This window comes from Antechinus flavipes, chromosome 1, assembly GCF_016432865.1.
Source record: "Antechinus flavipes isolate AdamAnt ecotype Samford, QLD, Australia chromosome 1, AdamAnt_v2, whole genome shotgun sequence".
Classification (NCBI taxonomy): domain Eukaryota; kingdom Metazoa; phylum Chordata; class Mammalia; order Dasyuromorphia; family Dasyuridae; genus Antechinus; species Antechinus flavipes.
This window is the reverse complement of record NC_067398.1, coordinates 650248532-650269409: the sequence shown is the minus strand read 5'-3', so window position 1 is coordinate 650269409 and position 20878 is coordinate 650248532. Positions and strand designations below refer to the sequence as shown.

Below are 20878 nucleotides of genomic sequence, written 5' to 3'. Positions count from 1 at the left end.
TTAGTCCCAAGCCTAGCGAAAATAAAATAAAATAAAAAAAAGTTGAAGCCCAAGAAATGGAGGCTAGGATAGGAAATTAGGAAACAAAATAATGAAAGGAAAAGGTAATCAAAGGTGTTGTGAAATGTACCCAGTGCTGGGGACGTTAGAATAAGAAACACATGTTACAATATGATTACCTTTGTGATATTTAGTTAATGGGGAATTGGGGAGGTATTAAAAAGCATGGTATTAATCCTAAGGGTTCCTATTCTAGTCTGACAGGTAATTAACACCATTGTGTAAAAACCCTTTCCCTACTAACCCACTTCCGGGGTGATTTGGTTTCTACAGAGTGATGAAAATTAAATTGGAAAAATGAAACTTAGATTAGAAAATTAAAACCCACAAGGAATAATCAGGAGTGGAGGTTTTAGATTTGAACTCTGAACTTTGCCTCCATAAGAATGTAAGCTCCATGGAGCAGGATCTGGCTTTTGTAATCAGGGGTGATGGTCTGAGATTTGAAAAAGAATCTTTTGGATTTTGCCCCTTGCTTTTCTGTTATTTCTTCACATGGTAATGTCCAACACATCTAAAACAAAAATGTCTAAAGATTAATGGAAAATGGGGGAGAAGGAAAAGGGGAGAAACTTGCACCTCGCGATATGAAATAGAACTATAGGAAATTGATAGAACTGCCTTTGCAGTTCCTAAAATGTCTGCTAATCTAGGCAGCCATTCTTGCAAAAATGTAAAATAAATTTTTCCTGTTTTCATCAATAAGTCAGTGGAGTTCTTGGCAAGATATTTTGTTTCTTACAATACATTTAGCCTACCGGTCAATGGTGTACTCCCACCTCAAGGCATATTCCTTTTGATAGCATCTTCTTTCTGGTTAATTGTGAATTAAATGAGAAAACTTTTTTTTTCTCTTGTTAGTTAATTGTAAAACCTTTTTCCTTGCTAACTCCTATGTTAATTCACATAATGAACAGCAAAACTTTGTAACCTATGATAAATGTCTTGTCATGATGGCTCTGTGTCACAAATTTTTATATATTCTTTTTATAATCAATTTCTCTCCCAAATCTAATTCTATTTATTACTCCTGGTGTCTATTTTACCTCTTCACTACCTATATTTTTAAAGAATGAATTCATGGATCAAGGTTAAGAATCCCTACAAAATCTAATGTCAGGAAGTTTTTTTCCTAACAGGAACTGTTGGAATCTTTACAAACTGCTAACTCATTAGAGTTGATAGATTATTGATCTGATCTTACAAAAAGATGTTTTGGGCCAGAACCTGAAACAAGGTACTAAGTAGAACTAATTAGTACAATGCTTGTGTTTACACCTTTACTCATTGGAGTTCACAAGTATGAGAGATTTACAAAGTAAACTTTGTAACTTTGGGAATTCACACCTCCCTTGAAGCTCTTAGGGCCAGAGAGCACTATGGGAGAAAGCCCATAATCCCTCTCGTATCCCACAATTCCTCTCTCTCATATAAAAAGAAACAGACACAGAGCACTTTGGGAGATTTCAGTGCAATTACGCCAGAAGCCCTCTCTCCGAGGCAAGAGAGAATATTTCCCACTTGGCTGGCTGGTGGCAGAAGAAGAGTTTTCAGAGGAAGAAGCTACGAGTGAGAGTTCAGTGGACAACCAGATTCATCTTCATCTCACACCACTGTGGTTGGTGGCTGGGCTCCTGCATGCCCCCCACTGAGACCGAGCTGGTCTGAAAGACTCACCAGAAAGCTAGCCGAGCCCCAAGTGAGGGAGACAAGAGATTCATCCCATCTTTGTGCTGGCTGGAGGCTGAAGAAAGCAGAGGCAGAGGCTGAAGGACAAAACCTTTGGATTTGGAGACATTCAGAGGGAGCTCTTGGAACCAAGCAGAGAGAGAGGCCTCTAACCTAACCGGGCTATATTGGAGATAATAAAAGATCTGAACTTTTATCACCTGCCTGCGTTTTGAGGTGATTATTACTTTCAACTGATACTAAAGCTGCCTCCAAGAAAACCTCCCCGAGAAACCTGCACCTCTCCCCCAGAGAGAACTATTCTATTTATTTTAAAAGAACAAGATCACCACAGGAATAAGGCTTTTCAGTAAGTTTATGACAGTGCTTCCTGAAAATGTTAAAAAAAAATTTTTTTTTCACATTCATGCATAATTTAAGATTTAAAAAAAAAAAGTTTTCCTTGCAACTACCCTCTGCTGGGGTAGTATGATGCTAGTCCTGGAATCAGAAAGACCTGAGTTCAAATTCAGCTTTAGACATTTAACTAGCTTTGTGACACTGGGAAAGTCATTTGACCTGTTTGCCTCAATTTCCTGAGTTGTAAAAATAGCACCTTTCAGGGATGTTGTAAGATCTAAATCAGATATTTTTAAAACTCTGGACACACATTGAGCTCCATATAAATGTTAGCTGTTGTTTGTCCCTTATTCTCCAAGGTAACCATGGCATCAGGGAGGTGATGCCAAAAAAATAATCTGAATAAGTAAATCTAGTAGGGGAAGACCCTCAATTTTTCTGGCCAAAACAAAAATGATTGCTATTTATATTCACTCTGAGTCAATCAGGATTCATTGGGGCTTGGCTTAGAACCTATTATTGGGCAATCAATGAAAGTCACATTGATTTTGGTTTGGATAAGAAAACTGGAAAACTAGGAGGGTTTAACTTATGAAGGACCTTGAATCCCAAATGGAGGATTTTTATTTCATCCCAGAGGTAACGGAAAGCTACTTGAGTTCATTATGTGTGTGTGTGTGTGTGGGGGGGGGGGGGGTAAGTGAGGGGGGGGTCAGGAAGTATGTATGTTTTTAGTTTTAAGAAAATCATTTTAAAATGAAGAGGTCCTAGATATCTCACCTTGGAGACAAATTGATAAGTTATTAAACTTCCACAGGCCTTGGTTTCCTCATCTGTAAAAGGAGAGGATTGGATTCAATGGTCTCTGGGGTTTCTCCCAGCTCTCAATTTATGATGTAATGATCCTTGTTAGTTTTCCCTACAAACTTCCTGTTATCTGTAAATCTGATAAGCAGCAATCCTTCCAACATTCATCCAAGTTAACATAAAGACAAGCCAAATGAGAAGTGTAGATGAAAAATTAAAAGCGCTACCCTGAAAAGTGTGTCCCACATTCTTTTTGAGCAAACTTGATATGTCCGCTTCCTTTCCTCTCTCTCTCTTTAACTCTGCCTCTGGCTGCCAGCTTCATCATTCAATTAAACTGCTCTCTCCAAAGTTATCATGATCCCATAAATGACAAATCTAATGGACGGCCTTCTCTCAATACTCATCACTCGATATCTCTGCAACTTAGATCACCCTCTTTTCTTCAATTGTTTCTTCTGTTTAGGTTTTCAAGACTGCTAATTCTGGACTCCTCTAACCTATCTTATGGAACAGTCTCCTTGATCTCCTTTGCTGGATCTTCATCCAGGTGCCTCTATTCCAGACCCTTTTCTCTTCTATTATTCCTTCTCCTGGTGTTCTCATCGGATCTCATTGGATTCAATGATAACTTTTAGATAATTCTCAAATTTATATATATCCGATTCTAACCTCCCATCTCACTTTTCCAACTATTGATTAGATATCTTAGATTGAATGTCCCATACTTTTAGTTCAAAATATCAAAATATCAAAATATACTTATTTTTCCTTCCTCTTCTAACTTCTCTAACACTGTCCTCCATCACTCAGGCTTGCAATTTGTCATCCCACTCTGACCACCACCACCCCCACACAAAAAATGATAAACTTACTATGTGCCAAGTGCTGAAGATACGAATTTTAAAAATCCTTGCTCACAATCAAATGAGGAAGACAACATATAAAAAGGAAGCTGAAAAGGTGAGGGGGAAGTGCCAGAGGGTAGTTGGGCTAAGTCATGATGAAGATGATGGAGTTAAAACCTAGCAGAATAGTTGATGGCAAATGAAGAGATGGCTGATATTTTGATCTCTCTGTAGAGAACTTGTCCTGAGAGAGGTTTTTGTTTGTTTTTTGCTCTATCTTCCAACCCTCCAATCAGTCAAAAGGAACATGCTAATATGACATTTTAGCAAAGCTGAAACAATCTCCATGATTACAAATTTCCTGGCAAGTTTATCCTGAGTATGAAGTTGTAGCTGTTAAAAAACGTAATCTGTTGCAAAGTCCTGTTGATTATTCTTTAGTAGTATCTTTTTATAGGTTGTCTTCTCTCTTCTGATACTGCATTGATGCTGTCCCTTATATCTTCATGCCTGGACTATTGCAGCAGCCTACTGATTAGTCTTCTGGCCACAAATCTCTTCTCACTCCAGTCTATCCTCCAGTTGGCTACCAGAGCAATCTTTCTAAAGCATAGGTTTGTGTTACTTCTCAACCCAACTACTTAAAATATATTCCAGTGTTGGGAAAACATTTTTACAGTCAAAGGTTCTGATAAAGGCCTCATTTCCAAAATATATAGAGAACTAACTCTATAAGAAATCAAGCCATTCTCCAATTGATAAATGGTCAAAAGATATGAACAGACAATTCTCAGACAAAGAAATTGAAACTATTTATAGCCATATGAAAATATGCTCCAAATCATTATTAATCAGAGAAATGCAAATTAAGACAACTCTGAGATCCACTATACACCTGTCAGATCGACTAGAATGACAGGGAAAGACAATGCTGAATGTTAGAGGGGATGTGGGAAAACAGGGACACTGATACATTGTTGGTGGAATTGTGAACACATCCAGCCATTCTGGAGAGCAATTTGGAACTATGCTCAAAAAGTTAACAAACTGTGCATACCCTTTGATCCAGCAGTGTTTCTACTGGGCTTATACCCCAAAGAGGTACTAAAGAAGGGAAAGGGACCTGTATGTGCTAAAATGTTTGTGGCAGCCCTGTTTGTAGTGGCTGGAAGCTGGAAAATGAATGGATGCCCATCAATTGGAGAATGGCTGGGTAAATTGTGGTATATGAATGTTATGGAATATTATTGTTCTGTAAGAAATGACCAGCAGGATGAATACAGAGAGGACTGGCGAGACTTACATGAACTGATGCTAAGTGAAATGAGCAGAACCAGGAGATCATTATATACCTCAATAACGATACTGTTTGAGGATGTATTCTGATGGAAGTGGATCTCTTCGATAAAGAGAGCTAATTCAGTTTCAAATGATCAAGGATGGACAGAAGCAGCTACACCCAAAGAAAGAACACTGGGAAATGAATGTAAACTGTTTGCATTTTTGTTTTTCTTCCCGGGTTATTTATACCTACTGAATCCAATTCTCCCTATGCAACAAGAGAACTGTTCGGTTCTGCACACATATATTGTATCTAGGATATACTGTAACCTATTTAACATGTAAAGGACTGCTTGTCATCTGGGGGAGGGGGTGGAGGGAGGCAAGGGAAAAATCGGAACAGAAGTGAATGCAAGGGATAATGCTGTAAAAAATTACCCTGGCATGGATTCTGTCAATAAAATTCAAAATATATATATATATATTCCAGTGGATTCTTATTAGCTTTAGGATCAACTATGAAATCCTGTTTGGCATTTAAAATCCTACATAACCTGGACCTTTCCTACTTTTCTTCCTTTATCTTATACCCCTCCATCTTTTCAAATTTCAGCCAAAATCCTCCCTTTCAGAAACCTTTCCTGATTTACCTTAATGCTAGTACCTTCCCTTTACACTGTATATTATCTACCTTCCCTTTACACTGTATATTATCAGATTTGCACATACTTGTTTGCATATTGCCTCCCTTATCAAAATGCGAGCACAGGGATTTTTTCATTTCTCTGAACCTTTACCATAATGCCTGGCATATTTTAAGTGCTTAATAAAATGCTTGTTGACTGGCTTGTTAATGACTAAGTTTACCCCCTACCTCCCTAGCACATTCATTTTCTTCCCAGAACTCAGCATTATGATATCTCATTATGAGACTTGCCAGGAGCACCTCAAGATGTGAGGAAATCATATGGTGCAGTATTCTATAGATATAGAAGGATTAATTTATGAAGATGCTATTTACTAATATTACCCACAATGATGCTTCACCCAGTGGTCAGGATTTTTGTGAAGCCTCTGGGAAAGCAGAATCTGGGAGATATACATGCTGCAAGGAATGCACATCACTTGTGCAGGAAAACAGGATAGCCCAAGAGTTCAAATAACAAAAACCACTTGTGTATTGTATTTGATGTGTTGTCAGAAATGTGATGTGGCTGCCTAAGACTAATGATTTGTGGATAGAATTTAGCTAATAATGATAGTTAGCATTTTTGTAGCGCTTTCTAAGTGTCAGGCGCTGCACTATCCATTGTGCCACTAGCTATGTTTAAGACCAGAATGAAGATGATTCTTCAATGGAACTGGTGGTCAGACCACAGCTATGGCATTGTGGTCAGTTCTTGGGGCCATGCTTGAGGAAAGGAATTGCCAAAAGAGCAAATTCAAAGGGAAATGGGCTCCTCTGCAGCTCTGGCTAAGACGCTGACAATTTTACATTACAAGGAGTCACATTCTGGCTTAATATAAGGAAAACCTTCCCAATAATCAGATTTGTCTAAAAGAGGGCTGCTTTGGGTGGTAATAAACCTCTTGTCACTACAAGTCGGGGACCCAGCAGATGAGGCTTTGTTCTCATGGATAGGCTGAACTAGAAGAAACCTTTGCAGCTTTAGGGTCCTTTCAATCCCGCACAGTGAGGAGTGGTCTTTTTTATTTTTATCTTTCCTGGTGACGCTTAGCATGTGCTAGGCACACAGAGGGTCCTCAACACGTGCACAATGTTTATCTCTGTTCAGACCTGTACTTTCAGAAATGCTAGTAGAACAGCACACCAACTGCCTCCACTACTGCCCAGTTCCAAAATGCAGCTCTTCCTGCTCTACCCATTGTACTGCACTAGAGGCCAGATTGTAAATGCTTTAACAAGCAGCCTGTAATGTGCAAAGGGCAAGAATGAGCCCTTGCCAGGGTCTCTTGAGAAAACGGAGGCCTAAAGATTAGGTGGTTTGGTCAAGGAGACAGTGTATGGCAAAGCTGAGGTCAGCATTCAGGACTGCTGGATCTCCGATCCAACCTCCTTACTCTGCTCCATCCCCCGCTTGGGACTGACCCTGGATTGCAGTTTCCCCGTCCCCAGGAGCCCTTTTTCCTCCCTCTACTGACCCTCCATCCGATTCCCCAGAAGAATGGCAGGCTTACGATCCGTGCAGGTATGTTGTTTATTCATCGTCCCATGAACAATACATGAGACACCCCCTTGTGAATGAGAGAAAAGGGGGAGGAAAAGGACACCATTGGTTTGTCAGGGAGAAGGACAAGCCCCCTCATCCCTCAGGATAGACCCCGAGCCCACAGAAGTGGATAAAATGATGGGGCCAAAGGCATCCCAAGTCTGCCACACAGAAGCCTGGAGAGGGAATGGGTTCTTGAGGGAGGGGGAGGTGTTGGTCCCAAATAGATGTGTGCGTTGGGGGACAGGAGAAGGGAACAGGAACTTCAATGGCTGAAATTCTTTGGGAGGGGGGTGGGGGACAAAGGGAGTCTAATCCCTGCCAAGTCTTTCACCAAGGAGGAAGCATCAGGTACACCCCCTTCCCGTCTCCTCTAGGGACACTCCCACCCACCTCTGCCTCACTTCATCACTCTCTTAGCCAATTCCAGCAGCATAACCCTATATCCCCCATCCCCATTCCCGAGTCCCTTTCAGAGGTGGGGAGCAGCAAATTGTGGCCCTGGGCTGGGACAGGATGTGAACTTCCTGTGCCCTTGAACTCCTGGGTAATATTTGGGGAATGCTTCCCAGGCTACAGGAAGAAGGGGCCCAGCAGGTAGACAATAGGGCCCAGGTCAGGGTGGGGCTGAACGATATTTGTGGAAGGTACTCTCCAGAAAGGCAGCCAGTTTTTCACAATCATCCTGGGGGAAATGGGATGAGGGACAGCCATGGGGGAAAAGGTAGGGGAAGGAGACGTTTTCATCTCCTCCCCCTAAAGCCCATTCATTCCCCTGGTTCTTTCCCACCCCCAGCCCCTCCTATTCTGGGGCCCTGTGTGGGCTCTTCCACACCCCTCCCCCCTCACCTCATGAATGAAGCCATAATGAACCAACTCTGTAGCTAGATCCTTGGAACTGTCAGCTGGAGGGAGCAGAAAACAGAGTAAGGCCCCTTCCCACCCTGCCAAATTCCCGCTGGAGCCACCTCCCAGGGCACACCAGACAGAAGGGGGGGAGGGAGAGAGAAAGTGCCAGCCCTGCGCCAGGGAGCTCAGAGGCTACGCGGAGATTGGGCAGGAGCAGAGCCAAGGAGCCCACCGCCAAGCGGGGCTGGGAGGGAAGGAGAAGGGCGAGGGCAAGAGGAGGAGGAGAGCGGGTGAGAGAGAGGCAGGGGCAAGCAAAGGGGCAGAGCCGGGCATGAGAAGGGCAGGGGCAAAGTGCCTACTTGGCAGGAGATCATAGCTCAGTTGTCGGTGTAACTTGTCTTCCAGGACCAGGAGCAGAGTGAGCTAAAGAAACGGACAAAGAGTCAGGCCAGGGATTGCAGAGCAGGGGCTGCTCTGGTGAGGGCTGGGAAGCCCTGCGTGATTCTACGGGGGAGGGAGATGCCCCCCGGGCCCCACTTACGTGCCACTGAGCTCTGTCCTCATTCATCTCCATGTTGCACTGCATTTGCACAACCTGAGGGGGGCAAGTGGAAAAGTCACTGTCCCCACTACCCCCCGCCACTCCCCTTCCCCGCCCAGGGGACTTCCCTTCACTAGAGGTCCCCAAACAGGATGGGGGATTCTCCGTCAGTTAGAGGGAGTTGAAAGGACTTTGCAAACATCTAACTCCAAGTCCGAGGACTCTGGGCAGCGGGGGGCGCCGCCGAGCACCAGCCTGGAGTCCCACTCCTCTTCCCAGCCCGACCATGGGCGAGTCTCCCCTCTGCCTCAGCTTCCTCACTGGTAAGCCACTCCAGTATCCTTGCCAAGAAAACCCCAAACGGGGTCACAAAGGGTCGAACACGAGTGAAAAATGGCCAAACCAGGATTCTGGCAAGGGGAGCAGATGCTGCTATGATCAAGGGGTTTTCCTAGGGGGAGGGGGCTGGCCTGGACACCTCAGGGGTCCCCTCCAGGCTCTGGGATCCTCCCTAGCTCACCTTCCTGGTCTCCACATCAAAAGGCTCTGGGGTCGGGGTCTTGGCTTTCCGGGCATCCTCAGGAGGAGGGGCCAGGACCCGCGGAAGTCCCAGGGGCCGGGAGGCAGCAAAGTTCATGAGTGGGTAGATCCCATTCCTGGGGAGGCAGGGAAAGGGCAAACTGTGGCAGTGAATTCATCAACTTCTCTCCCCTCCTATGTCTTCTCCCTCTCCACCCCGCTTATCCAGAGAAGCTGCCAGCTCCCTCCTTACCTGACATCTTCCAGGAACTTGTCCAGCTCTAAGAACGAGACCTCAGAGTACCTAGTGGAAGGGAGAGACAGGTAGGGGAAGGACATGTGCTTAAAGAAGGATAAAGTGTCCTCAGAGGCAAGAACAGACCTCAACTTCCCCCTCTCCCTTCTGAGTAATCAGGATCTGGGGCTCAGAAAAAAAAAAGGGAGATGGAAAGGAATGGGGAAACTACTCACCGCCACTGAACTCTTGGCCGGCCAGTCCGATGAATCTCAGCCATTACCATATTGAGATCAATCACTTTAGTCTTTTCCTCTACCACATTTTCTGGCATCAGATCTGAAGAGGCCTTATACGGTTACTCACACAGGTCTTCAGTACTCCCTGCCAACTCACGGGTGCCAACCAAATACCTTCCCCCGCTTCAATCACTCTTTCACTTAAGGGACCAAAATCTACCCCTAAGCCCCACTCATTCTTACAAGTGTGGACTCCTGCTCCCCCCCCCATATCCATCCGCTCCAGAAACTCACATACGCCCCCCTACCCACCTACAACGGCAGCCTTCCATCCCTGGATCCTTCCCAAAAGCATTTCTCCATGCTCAGGGCCACTCACATTGGTGCTGGATGAAACAATGGGCTGCCAAGAGCTTCAGTGAGTGAACTTCAAAGAGCACTCGGTGGAAGAGAAGGTTGTGGGCAGAAGGTCGGCAGGCTGGGTCCAAGACAAGGCACGACAGGATGAACTCCTGTGAGGGGCAGAGGAATGAAGGCTGAAGAGTGAGACACTAGGAAAGCTTTAACGGACTGGGAAGGCAAAGAGAATGAGACAGAAGAATCTGGACTCCTGAGACAGAAGTGAAATTTGTTTTCCCCAAAGATCCAATGTTAGCATTTATAAGCACTTGCCTCTTTCCTCATCTGCAAAACTGAAATAAAAATATCTAATTCATATGCCTATGGTGAGAGTCAAACAAAAATAATGTATGTAAAGTGCTTTGCAAACCTTAAAGCATTGCATAGATGTTAGGTATTACTATTATCGTTAGAGATTTTGTAAGAACACTTGTTCTTCTGTAACTCTCCCCAACTATATATCACCGTAGAATATTGGAAAGAGCCTTCAATTTGGAGTCAGAGGCCCAGGGTTGAACAATCATGTAAGGATTGTGAAGGAGACGTCATGGTTTGGGAGAAAAAATGGTAGAGTTGGAGACAGGAAGATCTTCTGGTGTTTCTCAACAATTCACTTTTGGCATCTATTATTAGTGTGGCCACAGATGAGTCTTTAATCCTGAGCTTTAGTCTTCTCATTTGTAAATGAGGAGACCAACATCTCTATTTACTACCTCACCCCCATTGTTGAGAAAATTATGTAAAAAGCTTTGCAACCTCTAAGTGCTCCATAAATAGTAGCCATGGATATCATCAGTGTTTCTTGGAGTCTCAATTTCCTCCCCTACAAAGTGATTTTAACCTTTATACTCCCTGCCTCAATAGGATTAATATATAGTAAAGGATTCCAGATGCTAATAGAGGTAACAGTGTTCCGATAGAAGGTGATCCAAGTGCAATTAGGAAACCTGAGTGTAAATCCCAGTACTAACACTGTGGTCAAGGGCAAATTACTTCCCTCCCCAAAGCTGTTTTCCTACTCTATAAAATAGCACGGACACCTGTCGAGTCTTTTTTTGTGCGGCTGTCATGGGGCAGTTATTATGGGAATGATGGCTAGTGTATTGATCTCTAAACCTATTCAAGCAGTAAATCAGTGATTACTGAATAAGGTTAGGCATGTACCAATAAAGAGGCTTAGTGTTAAAATAATGAATACGTAAGGGGACATTAGTATGAGAAGGGTGTGAACCAACCAACATTTTTGGGGTATGGGCCCGATAGCTTATTTAGCTGACCTTCCTAGGATGTGGTGTAATGGGAGCACAAAGGGTTTTGAATCCTTTGGTATAGGTTCAAGTCCTGGTGTCCTAGACATAAGGGAGCTTGCACCCCTATTTTTTACCCTATCAAGATAACTCTATTGTCAGACATATTTCTGTATTTGTGGGGGAATACATGATAAAGCGATTGGAAGGGAGATAAATCATAAGCATATTGCTAGTGTTATAGGTAACTTGTTTTATAAAAGGGCTAGAAAAATGGCAAAATGGAGGGGGCTCCAGCTTTTAGTCAATGTTCTTGGAGTCCTTTCTTCTTGGCTCACAGGTAAGCACTTCCTATTTCATTCATTAGATAATTCTAGGGATACTTGCACAAAAGGCATTCACTTCTAGAGACACAATGGGAAAAGGGCAAAAAGCTAGGAACAAAGCAGACACTCTTCAACTGGGGAATAGCTGGTGACTGAGGAATGGTATAGAATATTACAGGACTTCAATACTATTATTACTATTACTACTACTAATAATAATAACCTGCATTTATAGAGTACTTGAAAGTTTGCAAAGTGCTTTACCTATGCTATCTCATTTGATTCTTGCAACAAGCTGTGAAGTAGATTATTATTCTCATTTCAAAGATGAAGAAACTGAGGCTAAGAGGAGTTAAGGGATTACCAGATTCACAAAGAAAGAATCTAATCCTTCCTGACTCCAAGTCTTGTATCAATCTATGTGATCTAGTCACTTGCAAGAAAAGACTATAATGAATATAGAGAAGTATAGAAAGACCTGTATTAACTGATGCAAGTAAGCAGCACCATGAAACAATATATATAATAACTAAATAAAAAGGACAAAATAATCAAAAATGGAATGCCAAAAAATTAGAATGACCTTCTTTGAAAAGGTGGAGAACCAAAGATATCAAATACAGTGGATGTCAGACTTTTCTATATGTTGGTTAATTTTGTAGAACTTATTTTTCTTTTCACTTTTTAAAAAACTTTATCATAAGTAGTTCTCTGGGAATGTGTGGGGAAGAAACTAGAAAGTGTAACAAAAAAAAATCATAATTTATATTTAAAAACAAAAAGAAAAGAAGACATGGAAATGAGGAAAAGAGATGCCAAACTTCACCAGAGATGCCAAAATTGTAGAGAGACTTACACATTCTCATAGCCCCTACATGAGATCCCAACCAAAAAAAGATGATCCCAAAGAGAAAAAAGGACTCAAACAGTCACAAAACTATGATGGGGAGGGGCAAAGCCTCGGACCTTGCTATTTCTGGGTCACTTTATAAAACATCCTTAACCAAGTATCTCATTATTTCCTTTTGGACAAAACAGACAAATAGAGACAGAATATAATAAATAAGATTAGGTAGATTGGGTGACCAATCACTAATAGACCATGTTTCCCTTCCCCCATCCCTCCTTCCCTCCCTCCTTCTCCTCCCTCTTTCCCCTCTTTCTCTCTCTCTCTCTCTCTCTCTCTCTCACACACACACACACACCATATCCAATAAAGTGATAAATCTTGTCAAATCTATCCTCCTTCTCTCTTCTCAGAGGGCTATACCATCTAATCAGACTCTCATTGATTCTCATTTGGACTACAATAGCCTCCCAATTGGTCTCCCATCTTCAAATGTTCTCCCTTTCTAATCCCTCCTCTACATAACTGGCATATTGAAATTCTAAAAAGTACTAGTTGAACCATATTATTCTCCTGCTCAGTAAATCCAGTGGCTCCCTATTACATCTAGACTTAAGGATTAAGCTCCTCCATCTGACATTTAAAACCCTTCAGATCCTGGCTCCAACTTCCCTTTCTGGGCTTCCAACCAAACTGTCATCCTTGCTGTTCCACCCAAGTGACATTCTTTTCTGTTTCTGGATCTTTGAATTGGCTGTGCCTCCTGCCTGACAGCAGTCTCTTCTGCTAGTACCCAACATTATAAACTAATTTATAGGGTTTATGCTGGATTTGCTTATTCATTCACACAAATGTTGTCTCCTCCACTAGAATATAAGCTTTTTAAGGGCAGAGACAATTTCATTTTTTGGTCTTCATATTGCCAAAGAACTGGAACACAGTACTTGGCACTTAAGAAATGCTTACTGATTGACTAAACATCAATTTGTAGGAATGCCTTAGGGATTCATCTTGGACCCTCTAAAGGTTAACAATTTGATCAATAACTTAGATTTGCAGATGATGGAAAACCAGTAGGGCCACACAACACATTAGGATTTAAAAAGCTTTTAAAAGAAAAAAGGAATCAAATCTAAAAAGATGAAATTTGATGGATATAAATTTAAAGTTGCACAGTTAGGTTAAAAAAATCAATTTAACAAGTATAAGGCAGGGAGAAGGTATGGTCAGACAGTAGAGTTCCTCTGAAAAAGATCTCTGGGTTTTAAGCTCCTTAAGACTAGGGAATGTATCCTGTATTCATTCTTGTAGTCTTGGAGTTCAGCTCCAGTCTTGTAACATAACAGGGGCTTACTAAGTCACTGCTCCAGGAATGACAGCAGTGCAACAAGATGGCAGTATAAAAAAGTTACTTGAGATAATGGGGTCATTAGTTCACATCTAGGAAAATAGAACTATAAATCTAAATCAAAGTAACCTAGAGGAAAAAGGCACTGGACTAAGGAGTGGGAAACCTGGATTCAACTACCTGCTATTGATACTTAATAGCTGTGGGATCACACCAAAAAATAAAGGGAATAACATTTGCATTTCAACACTGATAAGATTGTTGTGAGGGGAATACTATGTAAACCCAAACATGCTACAGAAACAGTTATTAAGTGCCTAAAAACAAGGGAAGGGAGCATTCATTTTCCTACTTAACTGCTACAAAATGAAAAGAAAATGGGCCACAATGGAAGCCATGATTTTGCTTATGGATTCTGGGCAGATTTCATCGGGGTGGTTCCCCAGAACAAGAGCTGAAGACTGACCACCCTGATAAATGAAAGCCAACTTTAAGAAACAGAAAAGGTCTTTTAGAGAGGCAAGCAACAAGAAGGGCAAGAGCAAGGCTTGACATTCTAGGGAAGGGAGTGTCTCTAACATGCATATTGATGACCTGAGGGTGGAGGAATAAATCTCCTCCAATCCCAGTAGGAAAAACTGTTCTTCAGCATCTAGTCAGGCAAGGATTGAGAGAGAATGGCCATCATGGAAAATACGTGGGTCATGACAGTTATTCTTAAATAAGGGTAGGCAAAGGATGTAGTGGATAGAACATAGGCCCTAGATTCAGGAAGATCAGAGTTCAAATTAGGTTTTAGAGATTTACTGTGTGACCCTAAGTCATTTAACCCCAATTGCCTTGGCACCCAGCCTCACCCTCCCACCTCAATAAGGCCAGGCAGTAGACAGTTGCCCTTGGCCACTGAATGATCATATAGAGATCCAGGACAGTAACATTAAAAGCAGGCACATAAGTGTATATATCAATATTTCAGCAAATAATAAATCATATGAATATGAGACCTGGGGGCTGGGTTGCTGGGTCAGACAGAAGAGTATGTTACAATGGAATCTCAGGAGCTAGGATGTGTAACCTTAAGCAAGCAACATACATCTCTGGGTTTCTTTCTCTGAAAAATGAGAGGATTGGACCAGATGCCCTTTAAGGCTCCTTCCAGACCCGAATCTATGATTTCTGACTACTATGACCCCCTTGTAGACATTCTCCAATGTTGGCAATCAGGAAAAAGCTCCACAGGAGAAGAGAAAAGCAAAGCTGAGTTTGACACCAAATAAAATATATGGCTGGTGGAATGGGGAAAATGTCAAGGAGGAAGTGAGAGGGGGCGTAGACTTACCCGCATATTAGGGTCACTCAGGGAATGACGGGCACGGGCAATGGCCTCTTCAGTCACTCGGGTGTCCCCGTTGGACTGGATTTCTAGCACAGCCATCTGAAAAGGGAAGGACACCAAAGGCAGAGGCTAAGTTGCTCCCACTCAGGATAAGAGAGAAATGGGGGAAGCAGGGGCAGGAAGCAGGACAGGAGGGCAGTTTAAGAAGAGGTAGGAATGACCAAGGACTCTGCTTAGGGTGAGGAAGGAGGGTGGAGGATCCTAAGGAGGGACTGGAAAAGGCATGCTGGGTAGGAAAGTTAGGAGTGAGCAAGAAGGCCATGCTGGGAAGACCAGGGGGAAGGGGGCCAATACCTCCAGTGCACACATCCCGAAGGAAAAGATGTCCACAGCTGTCCCGTCAGCAACCTCTGAAATCGAGGAAGCAAGGGTAGGGGAGGTGGGGTGTATACCACAGGGTCAAAATTCAGGGAGGTCTCACAGAGTCAGGGTTCAAGGGAAATGGTGCAGGTACTAAAAGGGTTAGGGGGATGAGAATAAGGGAGTGGACATGGAGAACTGTAAGGAAAGAGGAGATATGGAAGACAGCCCTAGGGGTCCCAGTGGTCACTCACGGCCATACTCCGGGGGGAAAAAATGCAAGTTTCGCTGCTCCTCTCGCTCAATGCGTATGGGGCTACGGAGATCATCTGGAATTGCTGGAGAGAGCAGATTGAGAGACTGAAGGTAGACCCAAAGGACTTTCCCCAACAAGTACTTGATCTACCCCCATCTACTCCCACCTACCCTTGTCTTAAACTCACCATTGGAGAATACCCTATGCCAAACTGAGGGAGAAAAAGAGAAAAACATGAATGGGTGGTGGGGAGGAGCAGAGCCAGCAAAAAGGGGCCTTTCCCTCTTCTCATGCTCTCCCTCCACTCCTCTGGTCCCCCAGTCCAGCCTCACCAGAACCAATCTTGATTAAGCCATTGTGCTGGATGAAGATGGTGTCGCTGGTCAAGTTGCCATGAATGATGGGAGGGTTGCACGAGTGAAGAAAGCTGAGGGGACACAGATCCAGGCTCAGAGTCAGAAAAAGCCAGAGACGAGGGGATATGGTATTAAAAAGAACTGTACGTTTCAAGGGTAGGGTTTCAAATCTATGATTTCACTGGTGTATAGAACTCCTAGTGCAGAAACTTTATCAGTGCAGACTGGCAACTCATCTGTAACATTTTATTTCAGAGTTTTCTGGAGCACTAGAACTTCAAGTGACTAGCCCATAGTCACATGGCTTGTATTTGTCAGAGAAGAAATTAGATACTGGAAAAAATAAAAGACTGAAGGGAGGAGATAGGGGCCTAAAAGCCAAGGGGGTGGATGGACTAGAGGGGTGAGCTGGGGATATGAAATGAGGTGAGGAAAACACCAAGTGGGGGGGAGCCGAATCACCTCACCTGAGAGCAGACAAAATCTGTGTACACCAGCGTTTCCAGGCCTAGGGGCAGAAGGACGAAGAGGGCTTCAGGGGAAGTAAGCTCACTCCCCACCAGACACCAAGCACCAGAGGATCTTAATTGACAAGTTAAAATCCTCTGAGCCCAGCTACTGCTAAATAGTATGTTCCTCAACCCCGACAGCCCCTTCCCCCCATATCCTCCATACCCGGGCATTCATAGCCTTGTGGTTTTTTTTGGTCTTCTTCAAAAACTGCTTGAGGCTGCCTGAAGAGACGTACTCAGTGATGAAGATCACCTAGATGGAGAAGACGGGGTTCAACTCTACATATTCTCCTCCCCAGGGGTCCCCTCACTGACCCTTGACCGTGAGGAATGACCCACAGGAGGAGGTTAATGAAGATGGACCTACTCAGTGAGCAGGGACAGCAGCGGGGTTTTAGGTGGCAGGCTGGCCTTGCTCCTCCCCATCCACTGGCTCAAAGGGGGGAGAGGGAAGGGACAGGGTCCAGCCCAGAGTAGGTCAAGAGGTAGCTGGATTTACCCGGGCCTTGGATTCTGGTGTGTCCAGCCAGTACTTGTGCAGTTTGACAATGTTGGGATGGTCCACAAGCACCAGCTGTTCAAACATGGTCTGGATCTTCTCCTAAGGGATCAGAGGGTGGAGGGAGAGTTGAAACATAGACAGGAGGCAAAAGATAGAATCAGTGGATGCTGGGGGTGGGGTAGGGTGGGGTGAGAGGTCACCTCATGGGCCTTAAAGGCCTTTCTGTCTGTGAAGTGCAGCTCATTCCATACAACCTCCACACCCTCCTCAGTATCCATGGCTAGGAAAGTGCTCTGGATCCCTGGCATGTTGCCTTGGTTGACCTGGGGAGGGAATGGGATTATTCATGGTAACAGAAGCCAGGACTGTACAAGGCAGGGGCCTGTCAGGTTAGGGGCTCAGGCTTAGCTCGGCGAGGTGTGGTTATGAAGGGGAACAGGCAAGTCATGGATCAGGGCCAAGGGGAGGGGAATTGGACAAGCTGGGCAAAGACACAGGCCCATGCCAGCTCCACCCCCCCTTCCCTTCCCTGGCCCCCTTGGGTCACACAAAGGCTCCTCTCATCTCTAGCCTGGACTCAGAAGGGAAGGGGAGGGCAGAGGAGGGAACAGAGCTGTCGCCTGATCCAAAAAGGAAGGCTAAAATAACTGAGGGACAGGGGTCCATTTGGTCCCCTAAGATACTACCTCATATCTTAAATATCTAAGAACTTGCCTTTCACCCAGAATTGTTTCTATAGAGAATTGCTTCTGATGAAGTCCCATCTTCCCTTCAAGCCACCCCCCAAAACTACAAGCTTCCCTTAGAGTCCTGGGACTTGGAAAACTGCAGAAGAGGAGGATTAATCAAACTAGGACTGCCCCACTCCCCCAGCCTGCGGCAGACACCCCCTCCCCCAACATGGTACTGTGGCCCTTTGCATTAGTACAGGCTACACAGGAGTGGGGGGAATGAAGCCTTTCCTCTTTCTTCCCTTCACTGAGAGATAGATGCCTGACCCCTTTCTCCCTTTGCTCTAAAGGGACTGAGGCAAAAAGTAGGGGACTTACTGAGATTCATCATCCCACCCCACTATAGTACAGCGCAATTTCTCCTTGTACATGCTGAAAAAAGGTATCTGCCCCCGCTCTCCCCCAACTCTAATAGGAGAATGTGTCCATCTGCCTCTGCCTGTTTCCTGAGTGAGGCAAAAAGTAGGGGCCCCACAGGGCTCTGTAAAAGGAGGTGGGGCAACGTCGGAGCTCATATGGGACTAAGGAATCAGGTCCTGGGCATTGAGCCAAAGCAGACAGAAGATCCCCATCCACTGGAGCCCCTCAGAGCCCCACCCTGCCTCCCCACAGTGGCAGACTTCTGCAGCTGGTCCCCTCCCAACAGATAACACTTTGAACCCCCGCCCCAAAAGCACAACAAATAGCAGCTACTTTTTCTCCTATCCCTCGACCCCGCCCTCAGTGCCCCAACTATCCCTGGTACCTACTGACCCCTATACATAAACTCAAAGACCCGGGAAAGCCCTGGACCCTCCCACTCAGCCCCTTTAGTCTGACAATTTCCTTTTCACCGAGGGATCTGTGTTCCCCGCCCACGAACCCCTCGGGTCCCAGTATCTCCCCCTAGCCCCAGCTCCCCTTCCTCAGCCTCAGGCTCACGTGGCCCCTGGGTCCTAGTGTCTCCCTTTCCCAGAGCTCCTCGTCCACAGCCCAGGCCCCACGAACCCCCAGGGTCCTAGGGACTTCACGAGGCCGCCCCTTCAGACAGTCCCCTTTCCAAGATCCGTTCCTAACGCTCGCGCCCAATCTGGGCCAAGTCCTTCTCTGTCCCAGGCCGTTCGGCCGCTCCCAGCCCCGGGGGCCCGGGCCCCACCTGCTCCCGGCGCTTCTGCCAGCGGCCGCACGGACTCTCTTCCAGGATCTCACTCTCGTCCTCGCTCTCGTCCTCCCGCTCCCGGCCCCGCCGCGCCGGCTCCGGGGCCGCCATGGCTGCGGCCGCCCGAGGAGCGGTGCGGGGCCGGGGGCCGGGACCCGGGCTAGCGCCGGCGCGGGCCAGGCCGGAGGCTCGGCGGGCTCTGCTAGCTGACGGTCACAGTCTCGGCCACGGCCACGGCCACGGCCACAGATAGAGCCCCGCCCCTCCGTCTCCTGGATCCCCTCTGGGCTCGGCTTGCAACGCTTCGGGTCGCAGCTGCAGCGGGGCCGAGGCGGGAGCCTGGGAGAGGCTGCGGAGCTCCGCCCTCCGGGTCCCGCCCCGCGGGGTCCGCCTCGGGCTGGCTGGAGCACTTCGTCCCGCCCCCGGAGCGGCCCTAGACCCCCTCCCATTGGCCATCCCCCAGCCCGCTGCCCCACCCTTGTGTCACACACACACACACACACACACACACACACACACACTCACTCACACACACATACACACACTCATACACACACACACACACACACACTCACACACTCACACACACACACACACACACACACACACACACACACACACACACACACTCTCCCTCTCCCCTCCTCTCCGAGCCTTTACACGCGCTTTCCCCATGTCTGCAATTTACTTCCCACCTCATCTCCACCTTTACTATTCTCTAAAGTTCAGCTCACGTGCCACCTCTTTTTCCTAATCTCCCCAAATGTATTGACACCCTCACCCTTATATTTATGTCAGATATATTTCGAGTTTACCCGTCACCCCCAGAAAAATATAAACAACCTGAAAGCAGGGACGGTTTTAATTATCTCTTTTTTTCCAGTGTGTACCAAAGGCATATAGTCACTGATGAATACTTATTAATGGATTGATGAAAAAACTGAGGCGCAAAGGGGCAAAGTGATTTGCCCACGTCTTACAGCACTGTGGCAGGCAGAATTAGACTATGAATCCACATCGTCTGACTCCCAATTCAGTGCTCTTTCCAATATAAGATAGCAGATTATTATTTAGCAGCTGGGCACCTCTGAAACCAAGGCAACATTCATTAATAATAATAGTAGTTAACATAACCCTTTAAGGTTGGTTTGCAAAGTATTGTACAAATATTTTATCCTCACAATCTTGAGATATAGATACTATAACTTTCAGGGTAGATATTATTGTTGCTGTTCAGTCTTGTCTGACTCGATCCCATCTGGGATTTTCTTGGCAAAGATAGAGGAGTGGTTTGCCAACTCTATTTTACAGATGAAGAAACTGGGGCAAATAGGGGAAAAGGATTTATCCAGGGCCACACAGCTAGTAAGTGTCTGAGACTGGATTTGAACTCAGGAAGATAAATGTTCCTAATCCAGGTCTGGTATTCCAGTCATTGTACCACCTGGCTGTCCCATTTGTTATTATTATCCCTATTTTACAGAAGGGAAACTGAGGCAGACATAGATTGAGTTACATGCTGAGACTTGCACAGCTAGTAAATTTCTGAAACTGATTTCAGGGCCAGAACTCTATCTCCTGTATTACTCAGTTGCTCCTATTATCTAAGTTTTCAGCTGGGGATCATTGTAACCCACATCCTATCCTCAAAATTTCACCTTCATTTAGTTTCTTTCCTATTCTTGACTATATTTTTGATACATTGTATATCCTACACGCCATAGGAAGTGTGGCTGTTGCCTTGTGGGGCTGTTTCTCCTGGCTCTCTATCTTCCTGGTAATAGGAAGAAGTCAGAACTGGGCTCTGTTACACCCTTCCTCAAAAGAATTTTAAGCTTAATTAGGAGGGGTAATCCTCATATGGGGAGGGATTGGTTAGATA

General features: G+C 45.1%; 1 protein-coding gene across 2 annotated transcripts; it reads right to left on the bottom strand.

Moving 5' to 3' along the window:
- Window positions 1–7224: 7224 nt before the first annotated feature.
- Window positions 7225–19332, bottom strand: NRBP2 (nuclear receptor binding protein 2). 2 transcript variants are annotated; one of them, XM_051971376.1, is made up of 18 exons: window positions 18994–19328; window positions 17328–17450; window positions 17125–17226; window positions 16789–16878; window positions 16581–16621; window positions 16090–16184; window positions 15945–15968; window positions 15756–15839; window positions 15496–15551; window positions 15145–15240; window positions 10018–10150; window positions 9636–9738; window positions 9418–9468; window positions 9166–9301; window positions 8646–8699; window positions 8464–8527; window positions 8105–8160; window positions 7225–7940 (listed from the first exon to the last, which is right to left on the bottom strand). In XM_051971376.1, the coding sequence occupies exons 1-18, from the start codon at window positions 19105–19107 to the stop codon at window positions 7872–7874; spliced, it is 1491 nt and encodes a 496-aa protein (XP_051827336.1). In that variant the 5' UTR covers window positions 19108–19328; the 3' UTR covers window positions 7225–7871. The 2 variants fall into 2 exon arrangements, with proteins under 2 accessions (XP_051827336.1, XP_051827335.1); XM_051971375.1 differs by lacking the exons at window positions 7225–7940; window positions 8105–8160 and having other exon boundaries at window positions 8170–8527; window positions 18994–19332.
- Window positions 19333–20878: the final 1546 nt, after the last annotated feature.

What these genes read in the sequence shown, in the direction of transcription:
- NRBP2 (XM_051971375.1), bottom strand. Translation starts at nt 19,107, where the DNA reads ATGGCGGCCCCGGAGCCGGCGCGGCGGGGCCGGGAGCGGGAGGACGAG. An exon ending in CACCAGAATCCAAGGCCCGG is followed by an intron (nt 16,879 to 17,124) that starts GTAAATCCAGCT and finishes TTCTCCATCTAG; the next exon opens with GTGATCTTCATCACTGAGTA. An exon ending in TTGTTTCATCCAGCACCAAT is followed by an intron (nt 9,739 to 10,017) that starts GTGAGTGGCCCT and finishes AGGCCTCTTCAG; the next exon opens with ATCTGATGCCAGAAAATGTG.